We start from the raw sequence: 23,726 nt of genomic DNA, 5'->3' as shown, positions 1-23,726 counted from the left end.
CGAACACGAGAAAATGCACAGAGAAAACTGAAACGAAACGAGATGAACGAAGAGGAGCTTGTTCCAAATCAAAAAGCGCAGCGGCTAATATTTACATCGTCATCAGAGAGGAGGGGAGATGGATAATACTTTCCTCCTAATTAGCTTTTTTTTTCTTCAGTAAAAGAGGGAAAAAGAAAAGAAAAAAAAAAGCGAGAATCTTTATGCGGAGAAGACGCCGTCCATGGCCGCCACGGCCGGCCCCGACCTGGGCTCGACGTTGAGCAGCGCGACGTTGACCTTCACCCCGGCGGCGGCGGCGGCGGCCGCCTCCACCCACGAGCCGCACACCTTCATCACCGCCCCGAAGTTCCTCCTCGGCTCCGCCGCCGCCGCCGACGACGACGACTCCCCAGGCGCCCCCCTCTTGAGCTTCTTCTCGAACTCCTCCGTCACCAGCAGCGCGATGTCCGCCATGGCAACCTGCTCAGCTCGAGCTCACTGTGTGTGTGTGTCTGTGTCTGTGTCTGTGGGTGGCTTTGTGCCATCCTGTGTGTTTCGGGGAGAAATTTATAGGGGTTCTTGGGTTTGCTTCGGCCGCGGAAAAGCTTGTGGATTGGGAGTGGAATGGATCAACGAACGGGTGGCTGTTTGTTTTGGCGTTGTTTACTGGGTGCGGGGTTTGTCTGTTTTGCGACCCAGGTGGTAAGAAGACGCATCCTGTGCTGTGCTGAGCCGCCGTGCGTTTTTTGGTTTGTGCAGCCTTTTTTTCGCAATTCCGTTGGCCGGTGGTGGGTGCGGCCGTGGGCTGAACCGACGACACATTTTCCTGCGTGCCAAACCGTACGATTCTGTCGGTGACGGAGCCACGATATAGCTGATGGGGGCAAAATACATCTTAAGCGAGGATTAAAGCGGTTGGAAATGGTATTATTATTGTATTAATTTAATTTTTTATATTTATTAATTTATCCGTCGGAGAATTTCCTTATTACTTTTAACCCTAATCTTATATATATAAATAGTGGAAAATTTGATGTGTTGACGCGAGTAATAATTCATTAATTCTTTTTAGCTGGGGCTGATCAAATTTCATTAAGATTAAGAAGGGTATATAAGTGGATCAATTACAAATAGACATCGGCAATAAAAGTGCAGTCGTCCCAAACATCATGATAAGACTTATTGATAAGGGATATTCTGTTTTCATAGTTTGTATGCTACCATCGTGTCTTTTTTTTTACTCTCTAGGTTTTTTAGGACGACGGCGACGACAAACAGTCACATGTTACATGTCATCGGCCTCTCTCTCTTGCTCCGGCGCTTGTGCTTCCCGTGCGCGTTTGCGTGTGCGGCCATAGCGTTTTTGTCCACCATCCTGGTGATTTGTACTCCGAGATTTCCGACTACGGGCTTTCTTGGGGCCTCAGCCAAGATTGATTCTTTTTCTTAGGCAATTTGGCTTAATAGCGGTGTCATTTCGCTGGTAGTTATATTTATAAGCTAAAACTTTAATATCAAAACTTAATTTTGAAATAGATTTTAAGGATCTTTTCATCGTGGTTTATTTTATAAAATTTATTGTTAGAATGACAATAACAAAATTTAGCCATAAATTATTATTTAATTTAGGACGGAGCTATCCATGTTGTTAGAGTTAGATGACCCTAACGAAAATTTTAAGATCTCTACTAAAACTCTCTCTATTGTGATCCACGATTCTCTATGCTATGGAGGTGTTATCAGTGATATCTTCATTTGGCTTTGCCTTCAATTTAATTACTGATATATACCATTTCATTTATGCTTATTATAACCGAAACAACGAGGGTGTAGGAGTAAATACTAATCTATTCCAGGTGCAGCTCACTTGCAACAAATTTCCGAGTCAAGTGGCTGCATTTGTATATGCTAACTGACGTGAAGTCATATTCGTTTGATGCACCACCGGCCGGCAGCAAGGACGAAGTGTGGAGTCAGTCTGTGGCACTCAGAAACAGACGGATTTTGGTATGGTTTTCGGTTGCAGAAAATAATTGAGCGACGGCACAGGATGCTTTTGGCGATGTTGCGAGTGGGAAACGCTGCTGCTGTACCCTGCATTTATGCTTTGTTTTGTGAGTGATTACGGGACGAAAAAGCATGATAAAAGAAGACGAAATCCGGGTTTATAAAACCAGGAATCTCGGTTAATAATGCAGGGAGCCTACGTTTGCTGTCCACAGTATTGGACCTCAGACAAACCATATAAACTTCACATGCTTCTGCTCTGCAAAAGCAGTTTTCGCTCACTCCAACGGTGTGATTTTCCGTTGAATCGCGTGCACGGAGAAGAGAAGCGGCTGCTCCCTCAGATTAAAATAACTTTTATATTTCACTTATCACATAAGTACTTTTATAAAAATAAAAAAAATAATATTTTTATTTAATCAAATCTCAGTACAATTATTAATTACTTTATTATCTATTTTTAATGTATTTAGCTTTTACTTTTTACAAACTTCACTACAATAATTACTTAGAATAAATATATTTTAGCACAAGCTACAACGGTAAAAATAATCTTACGTTGTTTCATGCTTTTCCTAACGAGCGTTGCTATGCGCATAACTTTTGTTTATGATAGTCGTATGACAAAACGTTCCGGCGACCACCGTTGTTCGGCTTTTAGTCGCAGCGTGCGTTCTTCTGTGTAATCATATATACGATAAAATCATATATATAATTATTCTTTTCCTAAATAGAAGTTGTTTCGTATTTGAAGCAGTTCTATGTGTACAACTCTACGATTACGCGACGTGTTGTACGATACTATATACAACAATTTACAGTTAACTAAACTTCTTAAGCTTCCAGAGTACGTCGATTTTAACTGCACCGTCTTCGCTGACTTGGAGCTTTCATCGCTTATCAGACAGAACAAAAGAACTAGTACTTCACTGAAGCTCTTTGTGCAAATTCAGAATCAACGGATAGCTACATAAACTGGTGCCTACAAAAGAATCCCTTAGTCTTTAGTACCGATGAGTAACCCATTGTTCGACACGAGTAGTTTTTCCTAACCGGATAGCTTTGCAGTCCTAAAAATACTTGGGATATGTTTGAAGCTGAGCGTTGAAAAAGGAAAAGATCATCACGCAAAACGAAAAATCTGGTTAAGTATCCATCTCATCTTTTCTCTTTTACTTAGGCTTATAACCCAAAATTTAAATTTTCAATAGTTGATTTTGGAGGTTTTCATCAACGTTTATTTTCTAACATTGGCTTTTAGATCGCTAAGAATACGTATATAAAAATTTTATTCACATATTATTTTTTTTATTTGCAAACATGCCATAACAACTATCTCCGCTCCAAAATAAATACACTCTTCTAGTTCAAGTTTAAATTAGGAGAGTACACTTATATACGGGTAGTATTATTTATCGTAGACTTAAAATTAGATTAGTATAATTGTTAAATCAACTTTTATATAGAGTTATTTTTATAAAATATACTATTTATTTAATAGTTTGGAAAATATGGTCACGAGAAACGAGGGAAGTTTCACCCCACAGTTTAGTTGCAAACACAATCACCCTCATTTTTTCTCTCTGCTGCTTATGCTTATAAACCAAACTTTAAATTTAAAGCTGATTTTAGGTTTTTTTTTGTCATATTTTATCAGCATTTGCTTTTAGATCGCTAATAACATGTATATAAAAGTTTTATTCATAAATTATTTTTTTTACAAATACGTCATTTGGCTTTTTCCCTAAAAATCCTAAACAATGACCCCCAACCTTATAATAGAGTATTTGTGGTAGATGTTGGTAGGATTCAAATTTCATATAATTTATTTCCATCCACCTTTGTGGAAAAAAGATTGGAACTTTCCAAATCCTAGAAACTCCTTAGAAACTAATTACATGCAGATTTTGAAAGAAATGTTAGCATGAGGATGAGGTACAATCTTTTGTTGAATTATCTTTTGAGTTTCTCTCATTCAATTTCCAATTTCTATATCCTATGCAAGCGGTTATTGTATTCTTTTTCTCTGAAGCGACCTACGATTTGCCATTTATGTGTTCCAAAGAAAGCCTTAAAAATCCATGCTTTCTTCGAACTACACGATGCAAGGAATTAATAAAACAAAATGAAAAGGTAAACTTCACGAAGCTGCAGATATTTCAACCAAATTATTGTAAAATTTGTAACGTACCAGACCTCGATCTTTAGCTCTTGACCAAAACATACACACACGCCGTATAATGAGTTGCTACTTTCCGTAGTAACAGTATATTACAGTACAAAGACGAAGAAAGCTGATGGGTTACATTTGTTCAGGGGTTTGAGGAGCATGACAATTACCTGCAACATCAATAGCTGATCCTACATTTCCACTGCACCCGGGCAAGGTAACTTTTGGAGCTCTTCTGTGTGTTACTGACTCGGGAATTGCTGCACCCCATATCCCGTGAATGATCACAACAGCCAACAGGTCAAAACGCTACAGATCAATCAGGAAAACTTCCAACAATCCGTCAGATGGAATGTCATCGACCTTCAAGCAATAAAGCATCAATCCCTGCAAAGTATGTCGGTGAAAACAGAGACCGCTTCTTGCAGGTAAGATGACCTGTGGTCATCGGGCACAGGAGCGTTGAGCATCGTTTGAAAGCAGCCCATGTAGAGATTTGGCGCCAAGCCCTCGCCGGGAGTGTTCATTAATAGCTCGCATAGCTCCTCTGCCATCTTCGAGAAGCATGCCCTGCATACTCAAAATTGAGAACAATCCTGAGAATAGATTCCAAAAGAAGCATAGAAACCAGTATGTGCTAATGAACCCAAAATAGACATAATCAGATCAAATGTACGTGATCTTGTAATTAGCAAATTAGCATAAAAACTTTCTGCACTGGCCAATTAGCTAGGCTTTAGATTTGATTATATATGGGAAATTATATAATCCAGTTGCTGTGAAAATAGCTTATTGCAAAACTGGTTACGTATCAACACTGCGTTATGTTCTTCATACTAAGGATTCTTCAGTTAAAACTTGAAAACAAGTGGCAGTGAATTTCGTGCGGAGGTCAATATTTGGTTTCTAAGCTCTGGGTCTGTTACAAGATAGAATCACATCTTACCTTGCCTCAACAGGTAATTTACTTCCCCATATTAGCAATGAATCATTTAACCGGCTAAAGAAAGTGCTGCATGATTCATTTTTCTTCTCAAGCAGATCCTGAAATGTTAGGTTATGTTATCCACAAGTCTTCAGGAAAATGTTGAAATTGTTCAAAAATAAAAACTTACCGAATCATCCACAGTACTTTCTTCTTGCATGGAGCTCCTTAGAATGAAGAAGTCTATGTATATTCCAGCACCAAGTTCCCAATCAGCAATTTCAGACTTGTGATCCTCCAAAGCACTTGTGATGTCCCAGATCTCTTGATGTTTAGCTGAAAATGTATGACAGAACGACTGATTGAAAACTCAGACCACAATGTCAACCACGTAATATTTATCAAAAATTAGCCAAGAATCTACAAGACACCTCCATCAAGCATATGAAAAAAAAATATTTAAAAGGGATTGCTCAGATATCTGTAAGAAGCTTCATATAATTAGGTTTGGGAATCAGATATAGTTGTGCATTTGATAGAGTAAAGAAAGCACAAAACTGAAACAGAGTGTTTACAGAAGCTATTTGTTTAGACTTTAGACTTTAGAGTAATGTACAAAAAACTTACATGATAGAAACAAAGAATGAGCAATGGATGTCATAAAAATTGTATGAGCTTTCTTCCAGTTGCCACACCGGATATAATTCTCCAGTGCGCTTTGCTGATCTCCATAGTATTCGTTGTAAAGAGCCTGTATAAAGATAATCAGTTACACAAGGTTGAAGTGTAATATTTCTCTGGTTGTGGCATTCTTAGGAACTTGCAGTGCTCAATTCACATTTTAAGGCATATGCATTTCTATAAGAAGATTTGTAGAAAACGAAGTTGCTACTCACCAGAGCCTCATGCATCCATTCTGCTGGAACGCCAAGTTCTGCAATATAATCTCGCTGAGTTTCATCCTTGCTCCATGATTCACAATATTGTGACAAAATTTCCCTGATCAACTTCTCATGGATGTATGGGGCGTCATCAAGATGAGGCATATGTAGAATGATATAGATAGCCCAATGGCACTTCCCCAGACACAATAGTTGGTAAACAAAACTCAAATCTAGCACGTGAAGATCATCTGAACTGAAAGCACCAATAGCTTCCAGAATGGAACGCTGATGCCAGATCATATGGTAGTCCAAGGGATCATATGAAGATGAGAATGCACTGAACATAGTTTTCAGCATCCCAAACTTCTCATCTTGATTTGCATGAAGAAGCATTAGATAAAAAGATATGTCAAAGCGGTCACCTGGGGACCACTGAAGTGACTCATCAAGAGGTCCTTCGTCTATATATACAGGAACAGGATATGGGACTTTGCCCTCACCAAGGAGCTGGTGATAAGAGTGAATGATAATATCAAGTGATGTATCAGGCGATAGTTGGTACCACATTATTAGTCCAAGGTACCGTTTCCAGTCAATTGATAAATCCACCAAGGCACCTTGTACATTACCGGAAAGCAACTCATATATCTTTACCCTGTCGTCCTCAATATAATTAAAATCTAGACCATTTGCTTTCCATAGATCCAGTTGCTGAGCAAGGTCAGATCGATTTAGCATTGACCCACCTGCCTGGCTTAGCAAAATTGCCAATCGAACATCACCCCTTGAAGCAGCAATTTCCATGGCCGTGTCTAATTGGCGACCGGTCAAAAGCAGAATAATATGTTCCAAATACCTGGCATCATTTAAGGAACCTGCCTCTCCTTGAACCCGATGACAAACACTGTCCTGTAACCAATTGCTGAAGTCTGCTCTTCTAACCAAAGGGAGCGCTTCAAGGTCTATCGCAACAGAACCTTCTTTCTTATCTAAAATCATCCCCTCCTGGTCCTCATCGCCAGTAGGTTCTAACTGGGTGCCAGTTGCTCTTTCTGAGAACAAGACCCGAATTAGCTCCCAAACTGTAACCTGATGCATTAACAGAACACGCGAAGACAGAGATAAATCACTGACTTCGAGCTGCCTTTCAATGATGTCAATATAAGACCTGCAAATATCTGGCAGCACAAAACGACTTGTCACAACCTTCTGAAGCTTTAATTTAAACAAGTCAGACTCAGTCTCCAGATATTCCCGATCAAGCTTCCTATGGAGATCCATCGGTTCTGAGAAGCATAGATCTGTCAGTTCCTCCTTAACTTTGTTCTTCTCATCACGCACAACTTTGTCACACACAACTTTCTCTACGTGAATCACAGAAGATAGACCGGTTCCAGGTCTGTTGACAAGACTACCAGAATGAACAAGGATGCCATTTGGTCCCCAACCAACACGAAATGACTTACCCATAAATAAAGCAGCATCAACAACACAGTTAGTGTATATTTTCCCAGTAACAGGCGTTGTTTGATTAGCTGGCAACTTAAAGCCATCCACCTTGGTCATTCTCACTGGAAATCCCTTGTTTTGCCCAGACATAAGAATACCATGAGAAGATAGGCCAAGTTCTGAAGAATTTGCACTGTATTCCAGCAGTGCTTGTGGTTCTTTCCTATCAAGAACACCAAATTTCCTACCGACCTTCAGAGAAGAACCATGCAAAGGAGAGAGCGACCTCAGCCTCAAAGCACTTGAGTTGGGTGAATCCACATTCATCCTTTCACTGCTAAAATATCTCTGATCAGATGGGAATCCATCCTCCATATCTTCGTCACCATCCTCATTGGAGAACATTGTCATCCGCATTTCTTGCATCTTTGCAGGGTCAAGCCCAAGATGAGCAGGCAACGAACGCGAAAGCTCCAGTTCATGACCATTTGCAGGTGGTTCTCTTACTTCGGCAATAGGCTGCCGAGCTACCACCTCATCCATCACAACATCCTCTTCCTCCTCATCCACAAGACCAAATCGACTAAAATGATCGACCTCAAACTTCCACCTGCCACTCAAGTGGTTGAACGAAACAAACCAAGCACCCTGCTTTCTCGTTTGACGTTTCAGCACCTCAACAAGAGTGCCAGGCTCTGGGATTTCACTCAAATCCAGCATCAACGTCACTTCTGCTGCCTTGTTAAGACCTTGCCCTAGAGGAGGCTTGCTATCCTCATCCTTGTAAACCTCCACACAGTGCTTGCCAAACTTAACGATCTCATTCAGGTCCATCCCCCTCACATCGGTGTCGCCGGGGAAGCTAAGCTGCCCATACCCTACCCTCCCGACGACGAAGCCCGGGACCCTGCTGCAGTAGCCAGGGTCAGCCGCCTCCATCTCCACCAGCTCATCGATTGACGGCCTGGTGAAGTAATCGTCGTGGCGGAGCACGGGGAACACCGGGGCGGAAGACATGGTAGGCAATGAGGCGACCGAGGCAGTCCCAGCAGCATCAGCGAGCCCTAGCTCTGTGGGACTCCTAGCTCCATCCGCAGCTAGCCCCGCTCCATACGAGCGCTCCAGATTCCTCTCCTCTTCGGAAATCAGCCGCCGCCACCAGCACTCCACCGCGCAGAAAACTGCACTGGTTCGAGAGCAAGAGAGATTTGGATTAGGTTTTGCTCCGCCAATCAACCCTAGTGCCGGTGGTCCGTGGATCTCCACGCTGAGCCGGCGCAGAAGGCCAGGGGCGGAGGAGGGCTCGGGAGAAGAACGTTTACCTTCGAGGCGAGGAGGAGGGTTCGAGGGCGCGCCGGCGGAAGAACGCCGCCGTTGCCGCCGCCGCGAGGGGAAGAACGGAGGAGGAGGGGAAGGGGGGTGGGAGCGGCGGCCGGCGAGGAGAGGGGCGCGCACGCACTAAACCCTGATTCGTTGGCCATCGGATTTATCCTGACCGTTGGATCGAGCGATGGAATTCGATCTGCCGTTCGTTTCTCATTTCAGCCTCTTTTCTCGCACTTCCCCACTGGTCCAAACCAACCAGGGGCTAATGTGAAAAATTCCAAGGAGCTATCAACAGTAGACTGCCCTATTTATTATTGTAAGTTGGACTATATAAATAATCTGAAACAGATTATCTTATTATAATCTATAGTCAGATTGTGAAAATTTAATAAGCTTCTCGGAGAATGTTTTTTCTAGATTATTGATTATTGACTGGCTAAAGATTCAATGACCCTACATACTTTAAGTTAATTAACACCTTACCGTGCATTACGTACTTTAACTTATAATAGGACACAAGAGGAAGGGAAAAGTCGAGGGCAACCATTGGCATATGATTAATTGAATATTATTTTCTTCTTTTTTAGCATTGCTGACTTTTGGGTCTTATTCAAAAAAATATACTGTTGTTAGTTATTTTGATATAATTTGATATATCGCTAAAGAAACTTTAACTATAACATAATTTTGAATAAGGCGAACGGTGCCAAATAAAATACCCGGATGGAGCAATTATTTTGAGCTCAAAAATTGATTAACATAATTTTGATGTAATATTTTATAAAATTTTATTGCAAAAAACTCACTGTTGAGTACTTGGGGAAAAGTGCTCATGGGAAAAAAATATCTTTTTACCCTTTCCATCTATAACGAACGCAGCTTAGTGATGGAAACGGTATTATTTTTATATTACTTTTATAGAAATTGTTGAAAAATCATTTTAAAAAAATTGAATATTCAGATTCAGATGGGTATATCGACACCACAACAATTTCCGACTGTACCTGCATAAGAACAGTATTTTTTTAGAACTAAGAACAGAACTCAGAAATGATTCTACAGCCTGCAGGGCCCTCCTGCTCCCGGTATGTGACCATATTATGGAAAAGCATGCATTTAACAGTTTTCTTTCCAATCTCCATGCCCTTTTTTCAGAACCACCTCTTTTACAACGAGAATGCCAGAGCAACATGGTGTTTTTCTTCATTTTATTAGGGATTTTCTACTTCACCAGAATCACCACGAGACACAGTGTCACCATTACACAGCACATCAACCAAGAACATGTACATGTAAACAGGCTGGGAGGCTATCGGTAGCATCATGACATGCATCTTGTGTAGCGGATGACAGACGGCACGCTTTGATGTTCATGGCGGATTTCTCACAGACCTGACATTGCATAGTCCATGGCGTCCACCAAGAAATCTGCAACAAAGGTAAGCATTTTTTTTTTTGTTGGTTGCTGTCCATAGGAAATGTGGTGATGGCAAGCTTTGTTAACGATTCATACAGACCTGCATCATCCCTTGAAAAGCACATTGGTGGTTTTACCCTGAAGACATTACCATGCAGGCCACCTTTTCCAACTAAAATGTTGAGATCTGGTTTAAGACAATGAAAAGACAAAATGTTAAGAGGGCTTGACACCCAATAATGCAATTATTCAAAATAGAAAGGTAATAAGGTACCCTTGAGTTTCTCAAACAATACACTGGTCTCAGCCTTGGCGGGTGTCTTCTCCTTCCTATCGGTCACAAGCTCCACCCCAAGCATCAATCCCCTCCCTCTAACATCTCCAATAACTGACAACAGAAAGATCCAAAAAATGGATTAGACGTATATTTAAGAATAATAGGTAAAAAAAGGTAAACAAATCATCAACTAAAGTAACAGTGTTGAATCAAGCAGAATGTAAAAAAGCTCTGCCGTTATACGAATATAGCAAAGACTATAAATTATACTTTCATGCTTTTGCTGGAGCTCTTTTAGACGATTCACCAAATGAGATCCGACATCAGCACAATGGGCCTGGCGCTTCTCCTTGTCAAGAACCTTAAGCACAGCAAGTCCACCAACGGAACAAACAGGGTTTCCACCAAATGTGTTAAATTGGATTTTTTGTGCAAGCACATTTGCAATCTCAGGCGTTGTTACAACTGCCCCCAATGGTAGACCGTTTCCAATTCCCTACAAAGAAAAACACCAAACTATTAATAATGAGCAATTTTACAGTACTTGAGTAGGTATAGTGAGAAACCAAAATTTTAGTGTAAAATTACTCGAGCACTATAAAATTATTCATCAACAATAGATAACGGCAACCCAAGGTCCATTAGAATTAGAATGTACTACTATCTGTGTGTTGAGTGAAGACCTTTGCCATTGTTACAATGTCAGGAATAACATCTTGCGTCTGAAATCCCCAGTAGTGACTTCCAGTACGACCAAACCCACTCTGCACTTCATCGGCTATGCAAACACCACCAGCCTTCCGGACAGTGTCATAAGCTAACTTTAAGTATCCAGGAGCTAGTTCAACTGCACCTCCTACGCCCTACATTCATGTTCATGTATCAACAAGATAGCCATACCAGTAAGTTCTTTCGTATAAAATGCTGGAGGAAAGCTACAATCTCTGTATATAGAAATCATTCATACTTGAAAAGTTTCTGCAATGAAACCTGCCACTCTTCCAGAGGTGCCATAATTTATATGTTCTTCGACTTCCTTGGCATAAGCTACAGCATCAGACCCGAAAGTACCACGGTAAGGGTCAGGGTTCATGACATGATGTATTTCTCCCTGCAAATGTTGTGATAAGAGTATGCTTCACTTTCATAGATGAACACTAGTTTGCTTGGTCAGGATAACAGCTTAAAGTACAAAATGAGTTTGCACAAATATAGCTGTACTGATAACAAAACACAAACCTGAGGAATTGGGTACTTCCACGTCTGCAAACCTGTCAATCCTATTGTTCCAGCACTGCCACCATGATATGCATTTCTCAATGCAATCATATTGAGATTCCCACTGTACAGCCGAGCCATCAGCATTGCCAGTTCATTCGCTTCAGTCCCAGAATTCACAAAATACACCACCTGCAGCATCCTCAAATATGCATCAATTGTTTGCACACGTTAATGAGCCCTTCTGCATCACCGTTTTATCGAGGAACTGTCAAGTGCTTTTACCTTGAGATTGCCCGGCATTTTGGACACGAGTGCTTCTGCAAACTCGACAATGGGTTGGTTCAAGTAGATGGTCGTGGTGTGCTGGAGCAACTTAGTCTGCTCCACCACAGCATTCACAATATCCGGATGGCAATGGCCACATGACACTGTTACAATGCCTCCGAAGCAATCGAGGTATCTCTTCCCATGCTCATCATACAGATACTGCATCTTCCCTTCCACAATGTTCAGCTGTAAAATGGAAAAAAATACATTCTTTTTATAGTGAAAAAATTTTTAAAAAATATATTGCACCCCAAATTGACACGCATACTTTCTCCATGATTCTTGGAATGGATTATCTTATCTTGATGCGTTCATCAGACATAAAAACGAAATATTTTATTGATGAAACAAAAAGAAAAGGAGAGGAACAGATACGATCAAATCAAATCGCAGTTCGTACCGGCTTCTGGTAGTAGTAGAACACAGATGGCCCCAGAAACCGCTTCCTCCTCTCGAGGATCTCATCGCCGCTCCACCCGGCGTACGGCCTGGGCCGGTGCTCGAACGGCGGCATCTCCGGCGGCGACCGCACGGGAGCCTTCTCGGGCGCCGTAGCCCCCGACGACGACGACACCAGCCGCCGCACCACTTCAGCCGGACACCACCGTCTCCCGGCGCCCACGCCGGCTTTGGCTCCGCGGCGAAGCAGCGACGACGACGACGACGCCATGGCAGCAGGATCGGGCACAGCTCCACCCCAACAACTCTCGTACTCAGTCGAGCGGATTGCTACGGTGGCGGATGAATTCGCTCGGGGTCGGGTTGGTGAGAATGAGATGAGACGAGATGAGTACGAGATAGGGTGCGGGGAGGATTAGCACTCGCCGCAGTGTCAGCCAGCCCGGCCGCCCGCCGTGGCAGTGACGTGGCGCATCCAGATTCCCATAGAAGATAGCGACGCCACTAGCAAAATGGAAAGGGACATTAAAAAACTGTTTCTTTAGAAAAAAACATATAAAATAGTTTAATGCACCTTACTCCGTCATTTTATATTATATAAAATGTACTGGGTCTCACATTTTTTTTATATTTATGATTATAAGCCAAATGTAAAACTTTAGCTCTAAATTTAAGTTCATTTTAAATTTTTTGTTATAGTTTATTTTATATAAAATTTTTATTCATATTTTTTAAAAAATACATTGTTTAGCTTTTTTCTCTAGCACCCAAACCCTTTCATTTGAACTAAATTTATTAAAAAGAATCAACAAGATTCACTATACTAAATTAGTATTATCTAACATTAAATATATTTTAATACTATATGTCTGCTTTACGTTGAAAATACAATTATATTATCCTATGAAGCTTATCAAATTTTATTTTTTAAAAAAATAAAATATCTTATAATACGACAAAACGAAAGAAGTAGCTTGTAAAGACATCTTTTTTTTTCTTCTATCTGTACAAATTTCGATATGATTCGGGGTTTTTCTCCTCTAGACTCTAGTGCATAAATCTCCATGCAATATGACGGTTCAGATTTTTGAAGCTTACGATATACTCTCTTCGTCCCTAATATTTGACCATGTTAATTTTTTTATACACGTTTAACTCTTCGCCTTATTCAAAAAATTTACATAATTATTAATTTTTATATCATTGTATTTATTGTTAAATATACTTTTATGCACATATATTTTATATATTTAAAAAAAATAAAACGAATAGTCAAACATGTATAAAATATTAACGATGTCAAATATTTAGGGACAGAGGTAGTAATTGTATTACATTAGAAATTTTTCGTGAAAATTCTTACGGTAGATGTTTAGCAATTCCAAAAGTGAAGGTTAAAAGAAAGAAAAGAAAAGGGATCCTCGTGGGTATTTTGGATGGTTGCGGTTGCGACGCGAGGTGAGGTGCGCTCGAGTCACTGGCATGTGGGGACCAACCAAAGATACTTTTGCACCCGTGAGCGGGATGGTAGGATCTCGTGTGATTACCCAGCTTCCCAACAGAATCTTTGCTGAACTTCGTCCGACCCTGACGTAAGACACTCCGAGAATCACGTGAGACTATTAACATCTCAAATGAATTACTTCTCGTGTTTTTAGCCTAATAGTACTAGTTACTCGCTCTCTCCATCCAAAAATATAATTATTTTCTACTACTCCCCTCCAACCAAAAATATAATTATTTTCTATTATTTTAGTTTCAAAATATATTCATTAGCACACATATAAATCTAAGCAAAAGCTAAAGTCTTATAACATGTAACGAGCGAATGGATTCATATGAATGCTAATATATATATAAACACTATATATTGATAATAGATACTATATATTAATAAATAGATAAATCTAGATATGGCCAAAACGTCTTGCAATACAAAATCAATACAAAATGGTTGGTGTAGTATTTAAATATTGACTAAAATATAATATTTTTAGTATTATTTATAATATCACTTGTCTCATGAATTACTTCTCATTTTATCTCACATACCTTTCAACTCTCATCCATTCCTGATTTATTAAATTACATCAAACTCTTAGAATTTTGAGACCGAGTATATGAAACTTATAAATTTTGGACTTTAAAAATTAATTTTGATATATCTGTTCATCGTGGTTTCTTTTTCATTATTAATGTTTTAAGTCAGTAAGGTCTTAAATGTAAAAGTTTTAATCATGAATTATCTTTTTACTAATAATATGTTCGGTGTATTTTCTGCGTATGGTCATCCGATAAGTCCCTGGATTCCCGGGAGAATCCAGTGCGTATTTCTGTCTTACGTTTTCGTGCAGCGTTTGCGTAAACAGCCTTTCCCCGCCTCCCTTGCTCTGCCTGCCTGCGTCTCCTTCTTTGCGGTGGAGTTCCTTTTATCAGTTACTGGCCTCCTGCTGCTGCTGATGGAATGCACTCTCTGAAGTCTCCTTAGGCCATGTTTAGTTCCAAAAAAAATTCGTTTTTATCTGTTACATCGAATTTTTGGACACATGTATAGAGCACCAAATATAGTTAAAAAATAACTAATTGTACGGTTTAAAAGAAATTTGCAAGACAATCATTTTGAGTCTAATTAGTGCATAATTAGTCATAACTGCTACAGTAACTAGCATATGCTAATTATGAATTAGTTAGGCTTAAAAATTATTTTGTGGTATCCTAATACTCTATATAATTAGTTTTTTAATTAGTCATCGAAATAATCTTCCGATATTCAATCACATGTAATATGACGCTCAACTCAAAAATTTTCGGGAACTGAACATGGGCAGGGCATGTTGAACGGACAGTTTGGTTTGAGAATCTGTGATGCAATATATATTCAGTCAATCTTGGGTTTTCAGAGACGAGATCTCTGGCAGACGCAAAGATTGAACACTCATCGAATGGCTTTCAAATTTTCAATCACTCGTTGATGAAAGATACTACCATGATCAGCACAGTTGAAATAACCGAGTGATTCGATGCTTAAACGCGTGAGGAAACTGTCACTGACGCTGTGTCCTTGTACGAGCTGTCTATCTAGCTTACCACTTGCCAAGTAGGCGGTGGCGAGAAAGACGACTTGCTAGCTGATGCTAGTAGTAGGTATCTTCTGCACATTTCGTCGTCTTCCTTGGGCGGTGCAGCCACCGAGGAGGATTCCAGCGAGTAGTTGCTGCTACACTGAGACCTCATTCATCTCTGTCACCAGTGACTCATCAGTATCATGTGATGATATTCGTTTGCGTGCAAGGAAATGCACTGCTGACAGTAGATCTTATGGCTGTTTGGATGATCGAGAGGAGATGCAGTGGTTGGCTTTGTTGGATTCAGCTTGATCCGGTTTGGTCACAGCGAGGTTAAACCTTGGATCTGTTTCGATCAGAGTGAAGATTGGTTCAGATTGCAAGCTGCTGCTGCTGCTGCATCACGTGAAATAGTAGCCAAATAGGAGAGTGCCTTGTGTTTGTTCAGAGGATTTGGTGCACTTCTTCAGATGATTCCTTCTCTAGATTATTTCTGTAGCGGGGCATGAAAATGAAAGAGGTTTGGTACCATAACGTCCAGGTTCATCAACACAAAACAAATTGTGGGTATCTGATGCATTATTTAGTTCTTGAAGTGATTGATTTTCAGTTGAAACTACTTCTTCAGCCAGGAGCTTCTCGTACAAAAAAAATATATAAAAAAATTGAGAGAATCGCAGGGGTTGGTTGGCCTTGAATTAGGTGGGGTTTAGATTGAGAAAATTTTTGGGAGAAGTGTTACGCCAAATGTCTGATCGGATGTCGGAAGGGATTTTTGGACACGAATGAAAAAACGAATTTCACGGCTAGTCTGGAAACCGCGAGATCAATCTTTTAAGCCTAATTAATCCATCATTAGCACATGTTGGTTATTGTAGCACTTATGGCTAATCATGAGCTAATTAAATTCGTCTCAAGATTTCTTTTATAACTGTGTAATTAGTTTTTTGGTTCATCTATGTTTAGTGCTTTATTTAGATGTCCAAAAATCCGATGAGATGTTTTTGGAGAAAAATTTGCCTCATTATTGTAAGATTACCCGGCCTCGTATTTATGAGTACGTGGACTGATCACCGGCTACATCTTTTCCATTTCAGGTGTACTTTTCCTCTCTTAAGTTTCAATTCAACAAGGGAGTTAAAAACAGATCCGTGAGTCAAACACCTTTTAGACACAAGTAACTTTTCTCTCGGAAGAGATAAATCTGAGCAAATTCTCCGGGCTAAACAAAATTTAACTTTTTTGTTATTCTTATGGGTGAGTGGCAACTAAGAGGGATTAAACCCTCCTGCTAAAGAGTGTTACTACGTAAAAAGTTAAGACTCGAGGAGAAAAAAAAGTTTAAAACTGAGCATCGTGTTCGACGACAAGGCGCCAAATTTGTGTCAGTTCACTTGCCTACACTGTTGCAACAGCAACTAGCTCGGCCGTTGTATACTTGTATGAGCCGTTGTGTTCGGGCGCTGTTGGGCTCTAGACGCTGCCGATGCCATGTCGCGCGCAGCACCAAAGACGGTAGTGTTCGTTAGTTGATTTGATCGTCCGGCTAGCGGCTAGCCCGGCAAGGCTACAGCAGCACGTCGGTCCGTCGTTACCTTTTCGCTGAAACGTGAGTGACGCCACCTCCTTTCACGTCCCAGCGGTGGGTGTGGAAGAGTATCCGACCTGAAAAATTAGTACATGATTAATTAATTATTGATTATTAAAAAATATAAAATAGATTAATATAATTTTTTAAAATAAAAACGAGATAACTTAGTTAACTTACGCGGGAGGCGGAAGCGGCCATATTTGACTGCATTTCTACCAGAGTCTGGCCGTGTTACGGGAGCGTTTGGGACCAGTGACTAAATGTCCCATCAGATATTCCTCGTCTGTTACATATATGCTATCTAAATAATTATCAAAAAATATAATTTTTTGTAAAGATAGATTAATATAAGATATATCATTACATAAACATATAAGTTTAAATATGACTTCTTCAATCCATAAAAAAATAACAAATATAACTATGAGTATGAGTATACTATTTTGAGTCTAATTTGTTATTTTTGTTATGAATTATAGAAGTCATATTTGAACTTGCATATTTGTGTAGTGATATATCTTATATTAATCTATCTTTACAATTTTTTTAAAATTTTTTGACGATTATTTGGATAGTATGAATTAGACGAGGGGACATCCCCTTAAGGGCGTATAATACTTTCCCCAATTAAACACTACAAACTTAAAAATTTTTAAAATATAACCTTTTATACATACATATTTTTTTTAAAAAATATATAATTAAAAAAATATGTACGCATGAAACAAAGAGAAAAGGAAACTTTATAACCGTACCATTATAATTTTATAAAGTTAGAAATATGTCATTGAAATCTCAATGACATATAAGATATGCATGAGTCAATGATATGGGGTCAGGAATTAGATGGCATATCTTACCATGAAAAAAATGAAATAAAAATCTACGGAAAGAACACAGCCGCCGTATAGATCAACCCAATCATTCAGGTGCAGGCCGGCCAGGCCCCCCTCGCCGCGGGCCATGTCGTCCGCCGGCGCCGGTGGTGCGCGCGGGGGGACTAGATCCGACAGCGATTAGACGCCCCCTGTAACGCATGCACGCCACGCCCGCCGGCCGGCCAACCCTCGGTCCCTTCCGGCAACCAGCAAGCGCCATGCGTCACGGTCATCCCGGCTGCCGACTTGGCCTCGTCACCGGCCCGACCGTTCCAAGAACAGCACGGCGTACGACGACGTCCTTGGGCACAGGCCAGCCATGTCTCGAGCTGCTGCCGGGGCAGATCGAGGAAGGATCCGAGACGACGCAGGCTGTCAAAAGAGGGCCTTTTTTCCTTCTGATGCCTGACAGACTGAATGCGTACGTCGTCGAGCCACACTGTAATAATCGCTGTTCAGAACTGAACCATCATATCTTATCGGCGATCGAGCGGTTCGATCGATCGCCTCTCCCATGAAATGATACGAGTTAATTAGCTGCCGCTCCGGCGACGTCGTGCCCCGGCCGGCCGGCCCCTACCACCGCTGTCCGGCACTCCGGCACCCCGTCGCCATCAGTCATCAGTTGCCGAGTCGCCGGTAGCGAGTAGCTGCATGCGAAAAGTGTCCAAAAACATTTGCATGCATGGTCGCATGGAACCCTAGGCCCACCGTGCAACGCGTGCAGGCAGCAGGGCAGGACACCAGATCTGAGCTCGTCTACTGCCACGATCGATTGGTATCAGCCGTGCAATCCTCTCCCGCCGTGTCGTATGCATGGAGTATATGCTCTACCATGAATGGTATTCCTCTCGCCGTTGGTTTATTACTCACTATAGTTCTATGGTTCTGGTTGTCTTTAATGATATGGTCTTCAAAATTTATTTTTATTATGATTTTTTACTTAAAATATATAAAAGAACATAAATAAATATTAGTTATTAATGAACTACTTTTTGAAGTAACTTTATTAATAGCCAAAGTTTTTAAGCTTAATCATATCCTTATCCAAAGCTATAGGAATTATGGAACTAATGGGGTATTAAAGTTAACATAAGTACAATTTACATTTTTGCATATTGCATATTTTTTTATAAAAAGATGAATGGTCAAATGGGTAGAAAAAGGTAAAAAAATATCATCTATTAAGAACATAAGGTATTAATATGCAAACAATTTTGATAAGAGAGACGTATTAAAGAGTAAGGATAGATGTGGACAAACTCCACATCCTTCCTTAAATGGTGGTGCGAAACAGGAAAACAATCACCATTGTTGTTTTTGGTTTCCTGAATCCGGTTGAATCTAGCTAGTAGGTATAACATCTATTTGTTTGATTCCATGTACCTAGGCGTTGAGCCTGGCTTGAACGATTCCCTATGGAGTACTTGGCATAGTCCATGGAAAACGCAAGTGAGTTCCATTTCTGGTGAGTCAGGCTCAAGCTAGCCAAACTAATGATAAGATTTGGGAGTGGTTGGTATATATTAAGTCATATTAATTAATACTAATTAAATTATATTAATAATTAAAATGCTAAGTATTATCCAATAAATTGTTTATGGGACCACTAAACATTTTTTAGTATATTTTTTTTTATTTATGTACTTATTTAAAATCTTTAGTGCAATCAACCAAACACCATCCCGATAGATACATGCTCATCACAGCCAACCAACCAAATAAGACACCATTCTATTCCCGCATCCGGGTTGAGTGGTTGAGTATAGCTTGTAGAATTCTCATGAGCCAGATTAAAACTATTCTATCAACCAAACACACCCTAAAAGCTCATCGAAAGTTTGGTCCATCTGGGCCAACGTGGCACTGACCGGCGCTCTGCGCTTTGGCGATTGGCCGGTGTACCCCTTTACCCATCTGGCCATGGTCGATTGGTCGCTCAAATTCGAACGCAAGATACGTGCCTTTCTATTCATTTCTTGGTTGTGATTTTTGTCTTTTTAGTTCCTGCGATGATGTACACTCTCTCCTAACTTAATACTACAAAAGATAAGCAGTTCTTTGTGTATTTTAAAAGAAAAAAGCGTTTAATTTAGATAATTAGTAGTATTACCTCGGTTCCAAAATAAAGTATTTCTAAATTATTTACTAGAGCCTAAGAAGTAAGAAGTAAGGAGATATCAAAAGATTTTCTTTTAGCCAATCCATTTTCAAGTATCTGATTGGCCTGGAACCATTAGAATAATTAAAATAACGAGAATCAACACAAATGTTAATTATGATACAAAATATGTATCCTAGAAATTATTACATCGTGAAACGGAGGGAGTAAAGGTTTAGGAAAATTCTGGAGGACAGTCAAACAAGCGTCCATGTTTTAAATTTTCAATATGGGAAACATAGAATACAAAGAATAAGCAATCTTAGTTTCTCCATATTGTAACATTAACCATTGTATCTCAATAAAATCGGCCGACGTTCGACCATAGCTCCGACAAAAAAAATTACAGGGATACACAATTTCTGCCATTTTATATATAAAAAAAGAGAAACATATGAATTTCACGTGAAACAGTTCACCTGTTGCACCGCTCGCGAAAATTTAATTAGGGCACCTGTTAGTGCAGCTAAGTGTCGTTTTCGCTGCACCTTGTAACTACTATCAGGGTAGCTCGTCGATCCCTGCATGGTGTTGACCTGACGAGTGACGAGACGAGACAGGAGAAGCACGTTTCTAGGGCACAATCTCCTTGTAACGTGGGCACCGGCCTGGCCTTTGCTACCCTGCTGCAAAGCACTCGACCTCGCAGACAGAAAGTTTGTTTCCTCCCCAAATCGCTCCGAAACCCATCTCCAGCAGACACACATTTGGGACTTGATTTTTTTCTTCCAGCTCTGCTTTCCATAGCCCCTTCCAGGGTTTTGGAACTCTAATCGCTATTTGCAATCTAATTTCAGACTGACAGAGCTGAGCCCGAGCTAGCTACGAAAGCCGGTTGCTTTCTTTGATCTCCGTCTTCTCAGGCCCAAAACTTGTTCCGGATTTAAAAATGGTTCTAAGCTGTGCACGTTCTCCAGCACAGTTCTTGGACTGTGCGTGAGTGAGACTGAGTCATTTCCTAAGTGTGCGGTTTAACCCCATTTTTTTAATTATCTGCCAAGGTCTTGAGAAATGGGAGAGTAATCTGATGATCCATTAGGTTAATCGCCATGTTGGATGGAGGATTTTGGATGCATCTGTACAGCCCCTGAAGATCTTGACTAGATGTGCATATCCTGTGTTCAGTTCTTGAGATAAACCCTGCACAGTTCTTGAGATTTACTAGCACACAGGCGCCGGAAGCAAAACCTGTGCTGCAATGTGCAGCACAGTTACCTGTCACATGAGCAAATCAAGCAATTAGATCACGAGATATATTAGAGACAAGAGAATGACACTGTGCATATATATAGTAGCAGAGATATCAGTGTGCTGAATATTCTCTTTTGCTATGAAGTTAATGAAAAGCAACATGAGCTAGGAGCTAAAGTGTCATTAGTTTGGCACCATCAGAGATCAGACACCACTAATCAAGTCTAGCATAATCCATATGGTCTGAAATTCTGCCTTCTTAAATACTAATGAACTGACCAAATGTCAGTTTGTCCAGTACTCCAGTTTGCATTTTTCAGCATCTTAGAGATCTTGTAGCAATTGACACTTTGCAGGGCCCCATGTCTGTGACTTTCCATGGCGTATAAATTTGTTTAATTTGTGAAGCCCCAGGGCCGAGCCAAAAACTTTGACCCTCTAGGTATTAGGGCCTACGTACATTTGATCCTAATAACCTGCTTAATCAATCGATCAATCTTTATCTTTTATAGAACGTGTTGCCCCTTTTCGGAGTCCTAAGCCATGTTGCAATTTTACTATTCCTCGTTTGCATCGATCTGTTCTTGGCTGCATCGAAGAACTCGAGCTTGCTTCCACTACGTTATGTGCGCACGTACGCGCGCACGAGAGGTCCCAATTTTTTAAACTGCAGATTGCTTCGGCCTTAGCAGTAATTTGTCGCATTTGAACAATATTACCGTGCAAATGTATCTCCAAAACTGTCTGAATTTTTACAGTGGGAGGAACTAACAACAGAGGAAACATCATCAGATTAATTAATAGATAGATACAAACGAAGTGATGTTTATGTACAGTGATTGTGCGTACTCGCTAAGATTGTCGTTTGGATCAATGGCAAAAGGCAATGCAAGCAATCAGCAAAACAAAATAAACAACGCCTCTAGATGCGTCTGAAGCTTATGATCAAAGCAGCTTAAGTACAGTAGCAGTACGTCTACAAGCTAATTAAGTAGCTAAATACCTAGCTACTACACCTCTACTAGTGCCATAGCAGCTAATAGAAATCCACATGTATCGATCTCTTTTAGCCCTGGTACACATACCAAACAAGATAGCCCTTTGCTCCTAAACAATGAAGGGCCATGGATGATTTACCTCAGAAACAAACACTTTTCAGGAGATCGAAGAAAGAAACAAAGATAGATTAAAAAAAAAGATCTTGTCTTCTTCCTCCTCAATCGCTAGCTAGCTCTTCGATCAATCGTCGTTCCTGCATGCAGCTATGTATGGATCATCGGAGGAGGCTCCGGATGATCTCGGCCTGGGGGCTGTTGTTGTCCATCGTCGACATGAGCTCCGACAGCCGGTCGGAGAGGTCGTCGACCTCCCGGTGGAGGCTCTTGATGTAGCTGCACGTCTCCTTGAGCAGCTTCGACGCCGACGACTGCATCACACACGCCATCACCACCCGTATGTTTTTGTCAAGATCAGAATCAATCAAATCAACGACTGAATCCTAGTATCCTGTCAGACTCTGCTGCTCCAGCTAGCTGCATTGACCAAGCATATGCATGTGTGTGTACTAGGTAGAGCTGCTATCCTATCTATCCTAGCTGGTGGAGCATGCAGCTAGCTAGCTGAACTGACAGTACTGGCCACTGCCAGTGAGTGTGAGTGAGTGAGTGAGTGAGTGAGTGACAGTTGGTGCAGCTAGCACTGCAACGGCAACTGACGGGAGCCAATAATGCAGGATCGATCGGTTGATTGCGTGGACTCGGACGCGAGCGTAGGTTACGTACCCGGCTCGTGCCGCGGCTGCGGGAGGACTCCGGCAGGAGGGCCTGCAGCTTGGAGATGAGCTCGTTGATCTCCTCGTCGGTTATCCTTCCACCACCACGGCGGCTCGACATGATCCGGCCCCCACCCCTCCACTCCCCGCCGGCAACAGACACCACCTCCTGTATATACGCCGACCTTCTCCTCGATCTCCGGCAACCACCACCACCACCGAACTCCCTTGCTACCCCCCCTCTCCGTGCGACCCCAGCAAGCTTACGCCTGACAGCGTGAGCACGGCGGGACGGATCGAGCTAGAGCAAACAAAATGTGCAAAGGGGACACCAAGAACTCCAAGAAAGCGAAAAGAGAACCGGAAGAAGAACTCGAGGCCTGAAACCTCGGCAAGCGAGGTGACTCAGCTCAGCTATGGCGTGTCTGGTCTGCGTGTGACAGCGAGAGTGAGAGTGAGAGCACTGGCTGAGTAGAAGCAGGGCGTGGTTGGTTGTCTGGAAAGAGATGGGTGGGGGGAACGTGTATTAATAGGGGAGGGGGAGGGAAGGGGAGGGGAGATGGGCCCACCGAGCCTTCACTTCGGGCCGACCTTCTGGAAGTGGGCCAGGGATGCCCTGGCCTGGCCCATGGGCTCTCTGCTCCGGGTGCACCCACATGGCCGCACCATGGACCAGCACCGCACA

At 41.3% G+C, this 23,726-nt stretch overlaps 4 protein-coding genes across 4 annotated transcripts; all 4 read right to left on the bottom strand.

The window, feature by feature from the left end:
* Positions 1-33: 33 nt before the first annotated feature.
* Positions 34-626, bottom strand: LOC121053882. Its single transcript, XM_040522258.1, has one exon. It carries the CDS (start codon positions 454-456, stop codon positions 202-204), a length of 255 nt encoding a protein of 84 aa, XP_040378192.1. The 5' UTR covers positions 457-626; the 3' UTR covers positions 34-201.
* Positions 627-4,200: 3,574 nt separating this feature from the next.
* LOC102703287 (nuclear pore complex protein NUP96) lies at positions 4,201-8,826 on the bottom strand. The gene is made up of 6 exons (XM_006649417.3): positions 8,740-8,826; positions 5,981-8,598; positions 5,712-5,835; positions 5,275-5,420; positions 5,106-5,203; positions 4,201-4,729 (listed from the first exon to the last, which is right to left on the bottom strand). The coding sequence occupies exons 2-6, from the start codon at positions 8,432-8,434 to the stop codon at positions 4,540-4,542; spliced, it is 3,012 nt and encodes a 1,003-aa protein (XP_006649480.1). The 5' UTR covers positions 8,435-8,598; positions 8,740-8,826; the 3' UTR covers positions 4,201-4,539.
* A 1,018-nt stretch (positions 8,827-9,844) lies between these two features.
* Positions 9,845-12,764, bottom strand: LOC102703014 (alanine--glyoxylate aminotransferase 2 homolog 1, mitochondrial). Its single transcript, XM_006649416.2, has 9 exons — positions 12,386-12,764; positions 11,941-12,171; positions 11,677-11,847; positions 11,405-11,548; positions 11,121-11,300; positions 10,708-10,933; positions 10,435-10,548; positions 10,261-10,347; positions 9,845-10,171 (listed from the first exon to the last, which is right to left on the bottom strand). Exons 1-9 carry the CDS (start codon positions 12,653-12,655, stop codon positions 10,128-10,130), a joined length of 1,467 nt encoding a protein of 488 aa, XP_006649479.2. The 5' UTR covers positions 12,656-12,764; the 3' UTR covers positions 9,845-10,127.
* Positions 12,765-22,096: 9,332 nt separating this feature from the next.
* LOC102702732 (transcription factor ILI3) lies at positions 22,097-23,521 on the bottom strand. Its single transcript, XM_006649415.2, has 2 exons — positions 23,052-23,521; positions 22,097-22,696 (listed from the first exon to the last, which is right to left on the bottom strand). The coding sequence occupies exons 1-2, from the start codon at positions 23,160-23,162 to the stop codon at positions 22,544-22,546; spliced, it is 264 nt and encodes an 87-aa protein (XP_006649478.1). The 5' UTR covers positions 23,163-23,521; the 3' UTR covers positions 22,097-22,543.
* Positions 23,522-23,726: the final 205 nt, after the last annotated feature.

Source organism: Oryza brachyantha, chromosome 3, assembly GCF_000231095.2.
Source record: "Oryza brachyantha chromosome 3, ObraRS2, whole genome shotgun sequence".
Taxonomy (NCBI): Eukaryota; Viridiplantae; Streptophyta; class Magnoliopsida; order Poales; family Poaceae; genus Oryza; species Oryza brachyantha.
The sequence above is the reverse complement of the archived record's forward strand: the minus strand, read 5'-3'. Positions and strand labels throughout refer to the sequence as shown.